At 37.0% G+C, this 4762-nt stretch overlaps 1 protein-coding gene across 1 annotated transcript; it reads right to left on the bottom strand.

Annotated features, from left to right (window-relative positions):
* On the bottom strand, window positions 1-945 carry LOC102890075 (olfactory receptor 6N2). The gene has a single exon (XM_006913058.1). The coding sequence runs from the start codon at window positions 943-945 to the stop codon at window positions 1-3; it is 945 nt and encodes a 314-aa protein (XP_006913120.1).
* Window positions 946-4762: the final 3817 nt, after the last annotated feature.

Genomic DNA, 4762 nt, shown 5'->3' with positions numbered 1-4762 from the left:
TCAGGGTGCCTTTAAAATAGTCCTGATTCTGACAGTGACCCTTTTCATGGCTTCCTTCACCTCCCTGTTACGAAGGGTATATATAATGGGATTGAGGAAAGGAGTAAAAAGAGCATATACCAAGGCAATACATTTCTCCATGCCCTCGGGGTGAATCCTACGTGAGCCCACATAAACTGTAAAGGCAGAAGTATAAAAGAGTGCCACTACAGTCATATGGGAGGAACAGGTGGAGAAAGCCTTTGCACGGCTGGCAGCTGAGGGCAGTTTCAGCACAGCTCTCAGGATACCCCCATAGAGCCCCAAAATGAACAAAAAGTTGCACCCAGTGGCCACTCCAATCACTGCCCCATGGACCTGAACATACCAGCTTGTGTCCACACATGCCAATTGTAATAGTGGTGCCAGATCACAAAAGTAATGGGCTACCTCTTTCAAACAGAAGGGCAGAGTGGCTGTGAGGCTAGCAGGTACAAGTGCAGCTGAGAAGCCAGCCACCCAAGTGGCCCCTGCTAACCATAACTGTAACTTTCTGCTCATGAGAGCATGATAGTGGAGTGGGTGACAGATGGCAAGGTAGCGATCCAGAGCCATGACACCCAACAGATAGCACTCAGTCATGCCCAATGAATGGAAGACATACAGCTGGATGAAGCACACAGCTGATGAGATGGGTGAACATCCATGGAGCAAGGTATGCAGCAGTGTGGGCGCTGTGGTGTTGACATACCAGAATTCCAAGAAGGAGAGGACACTGATAAAGAAGTACATTGGTGTGAAAAGTCCAGAATCTGCTCGAACCAGGATGATAATGAACAAGTTTCCTGCTAGGGTGAAGAGATAGATGCACAGGATCCCCAAGAATGCAAGAGGCTGCAGGGTTCCAGTGATAGTAAAACCAGCAAGGATGAACACTTGAGTCCATGTGTGATTGACATGATCCATAATTCCTGAGAACAAGAGAGAAAGATAAAATAACTACTACTTCTGTATTTTTCTTCTCTTCAGAAAATTTTCTAGTTTCAAGAACACTGAATGTGAACAATTAAAAGAAACTTGGATATTATCTCACCAATGGTTCCATTTTGTAAGAGAGGAACTACAGCATCAAAGGTAGAAAAGTTGAAACCATATCCTAGAATCTGCTGTTGACAGGGCTGGAACTAGAAATCAAGGCTCCTGATTGCAGTTCATTTTTTATATGCTATGATATTAGGTTCTAGATGGATTTATTTCCTACTCTGCCATCAGTACAAAAGAGAGAGAAAAATTCCTACCTCTATCTTTCCTATAGTTTCTAATGGTAAAATAAAAGCTATACTTGGCTCTGGAGAAAGGATGGTAGTCATCCTTTAAAACTGACTGTTGAGGCATCTTTCAGAACTCCCCTTCATAGTTTATAGAGTTCTCATGAGGACTAGAAGAAGAAAAGGTGGGAAATAAAAGAAATGCAGAAGCTCTAAGAAGTGTCTCTGATATCGCAGGTCCATGATGCCTGAAGATAATTTATTTCAGTGGACACATTATGCCTTTGAAAATATAATCTCCAAATGAGATGTGCACAAGGAATTCTCACGAAGGAAAACCATGAGGTCAGAACCTCCTGGTAGTTTTTTATTTATTTTTATTTATTTTTTATTTTTATTTTTTTTTAAGAGCCTTACTTAAGTCAGGAATTTGTGAACTTGCTCTGTCACTAACTGGCAATGCATGCGGGCTAAGCAACTTCTCCTTACATAACCTCGACTTCTCTAAAATAAAAAGTTTTGAACAGGTGTTTTCTAAGACCTACAATACAGATAATTTATGGTTCTCTAAAGTCACTGAAAAATGTTAATGGGTTATGGGGGACATCTATACCTTTGTCCCTAGAGTTTTCCTCTAAAATTTTAATAGACCTCACCTAAGAAAGGTCAAAACCCTTTCCTTGTCCTCTTCTTCAGCTACTCTCATCTCTATTGTAGCATCCCTGCCTACTACCTGACTGTTCTGATGGCATTCAGACTTGTAGCTTCTTCTTCAGTGTCACATCTACTTTCAATATATTTCCCTCCTTATATTTCATGTTCCTTCAAATGTTGGTCTCTTGAGTGCTCCTTGCTGTGTGTTCCCTGAGGTTGCTGGGCGTGACTCTCTCTCAGTATGTATTCCTCTGGGAAAAGATGTGGGCACAAGAAAGTGAAGGCAATCAGCTCTATTTCTCAAATGATTTTGTTCAACTCTATAACCCTGATTGTTGGGCTCTGCAATCCAACCTCAGGGACATTGTCCCCTCTGGGTCACTAGAATTTTCTGCAAGTTCCACATAGCTTTGCATGGGGAGAGACAACCCATCTTGCATAATGTTGTGCTCACATGGAGAGTATTATCTTAAGCACTCCATAACTAAGTACTATCTTTTAAAAATTCTCCATACAAGGAGATTTTTCAATCAGCTTCATTTCTACTCAACTCCTAGATTCTGGAACACCTGCCTTTCTCTAGGATGGATGTTTATCATTGCCATTTGATAAATTGCTTCATTCTCCAGAGTCCCTAACACCAAGCACCTCTAATTCCAGTCCTGTTTATTGATCAGTAAGACAGATTCTGAGACAGACTTCCCCCATGCTTTGTAGTGCCCAATTGTGTATCATCATGGCTTCTCATTAAGAGTGTATTACAATGGCTGTGGGTTTACCTTCAAAGAACAACTAATTTGACACAATATGTGTTTCTAAGAGGCTTATACATGAACCCAAATCAGTGCAAAAAAAAGTATGTTAAAGATTTAGCATTGGATATGAATTAGGAGTGAGGAGTTTGAGTTCAAAGTAGCATGAAGACAGAAAAAATTGAAATGTTCCATGTTTAGGATTTCCTTGGCTGAGAAAAATGTTTATTTTCTTCTCAGATAATCCCCCAAATGATGAGCATCCTCATTTAATATTTATTCTGTTAGAAATGGAGCAAGAGAAAAGAATAAGTTCTGATATCTTCATCAAGAAATTCATGATTTAGAAAAAGAGACAACTAAGAGTTCCTGTTGTACTGTTAAGTGAAGAAAGTAGAATTTCAAAAGCATCAAAATTTAACAATATGATTGTTGATATCTGAAAAACAAAACCTGTTATGGGAAATGATTAGAAAAATAGATAAATAAATGTTTTGAATTACTTTTATAAGTAATTTTTTATTCTTCTAAATATTCTGTAATATAGATATATTTATTTTTAATTTTTGTTAAATTTATTACTGTGACATTGGTTAATAAAATTATATAGGATTCAAGTGTACAATTCAATAATATATCATATGTATATTGCATTGTGTGTTCACCCAGAGTCAAATCTCTTTCCATCTCCATGTATTTGACCCCTGTTACCCTTATGTATCTCCCCACTCCTTTCCTCTGATAACCACATAATGTTGACTGTGTCTATAAGTTTTTATTTGTTTGTCTTATTGGTTGTTGCTTTTAGTTTTATATTTCAAATATAAGTGAAATCATATGGTTCTCAACTTTCATTCAGACTTATTTCACACAGCATGATAATTTCAAGATTCATCCATGTTGTTGCAAATGACAGTATTACACCTTTTCTTATGGCTGAGAAATATTCCATTGTATATATGTGTCGCATCTTATTTATCCCATCATATATCAAAGGACACCAGTTATTTTCATATCTTGGTCATCATGAATAATGCTGCAATGAATATCGGGGTGCATATATCTTTAAAACTAAACGTTTTTTTAATTTTTGGAGTAGATACCCAGAAGAGGGATTGCTGGGTTATATGGTAGATAATTCTATTATTAATTTTTTGAGGAACCTCCATACTGTTTCCCATAATGGCTGTACCAATTTGCATTTTCACAAGCAGTTTTTGAGGGTTCCTTTTTCCCCACAATTTCTCCAACACTTGTTATTATTTGTCTGTTGATAATAGCCATGCTTACAGGTGTGAAGTGGTAGCTCATTGTGGTTTTGATTTGCATTTCCCTAATAGCTAGGTGAAATTCAGCATCTTTTTATGTCTGTTGGCTATTTGTTTATCTTCTTGGGAGAAGTGTCTTTTCAGGTCCTCTGCCCATTTTTTAATAGAATTGCTTGTTTTGTTGTTGTTGTTGTTGAGTTGTATAAGTTCTTTATATATTTTGGATATTAGCTCCTAATCGAAGATGTTGTTTGCAAACACCTTCCTCCACTGGGTTTGTTGCCTCTGTTTTGTTGATGGTTTCTTTTTCCATGCAGAAGGAAGCTTTTTAGTTTGATATAGTCCTATTCATTTATTTTTGCTTATGCTTTCCTTAACTTTGAGGTCAAATTCATAAAATTGTCTCTAAATCTAAGGTCCATGAGTTTAGTACCTATGTTTTCTTCTATGCAATGTATTGTTTCAGGTCTTATATTTAGATCTTTATTCCATTTTGAGTTAATTTTGGTGTATGGTGACAGATAGCAGTCTAGTTTCATTCTTTTGCATGTGGCTTTCCAGTTTTCCCAGAATCATTTATTGAAGAGGTTTTCATTTCTACTCTATATTTTTGGCTTTTTGTTGAAAATTATTTGCCCATATATATGTGGGAAATATATATATTGAGCTCACAATTCTCTTGCATTGGTCTCTGTCTATTTTTCTGCTAATACAATGCTGTTTTGATTATCATCACTTTGTAGTATAATTTGAGTCAGGTAGTGTGATATGTCAGAACTTTTTTTTCCCCCCTCACGATTATTTTGACTATTTTGGGTCTTTTGATATTCCATACAAATCT

Source organism: Pteropus alecto, unplaced genomic scaffold, assembly GCF_000325575.1.
Source record: "Pteropus alecto unplaced genomic scaffold, ASM32557v1 scaffold405, whole genome shotgun sequence".
Taxonomy (NCBI): domain Eukaryota; kingdom Metazoa; phylum Chordata; class Mammalia; order Chiroptera; family Pteropodidae; genus Pteropus; species Pteropus alecto.
Note: the sequence above shows the minus strand (reverse complement) of the source record. Positions and strands in the feature narration are given on the sequence as shown.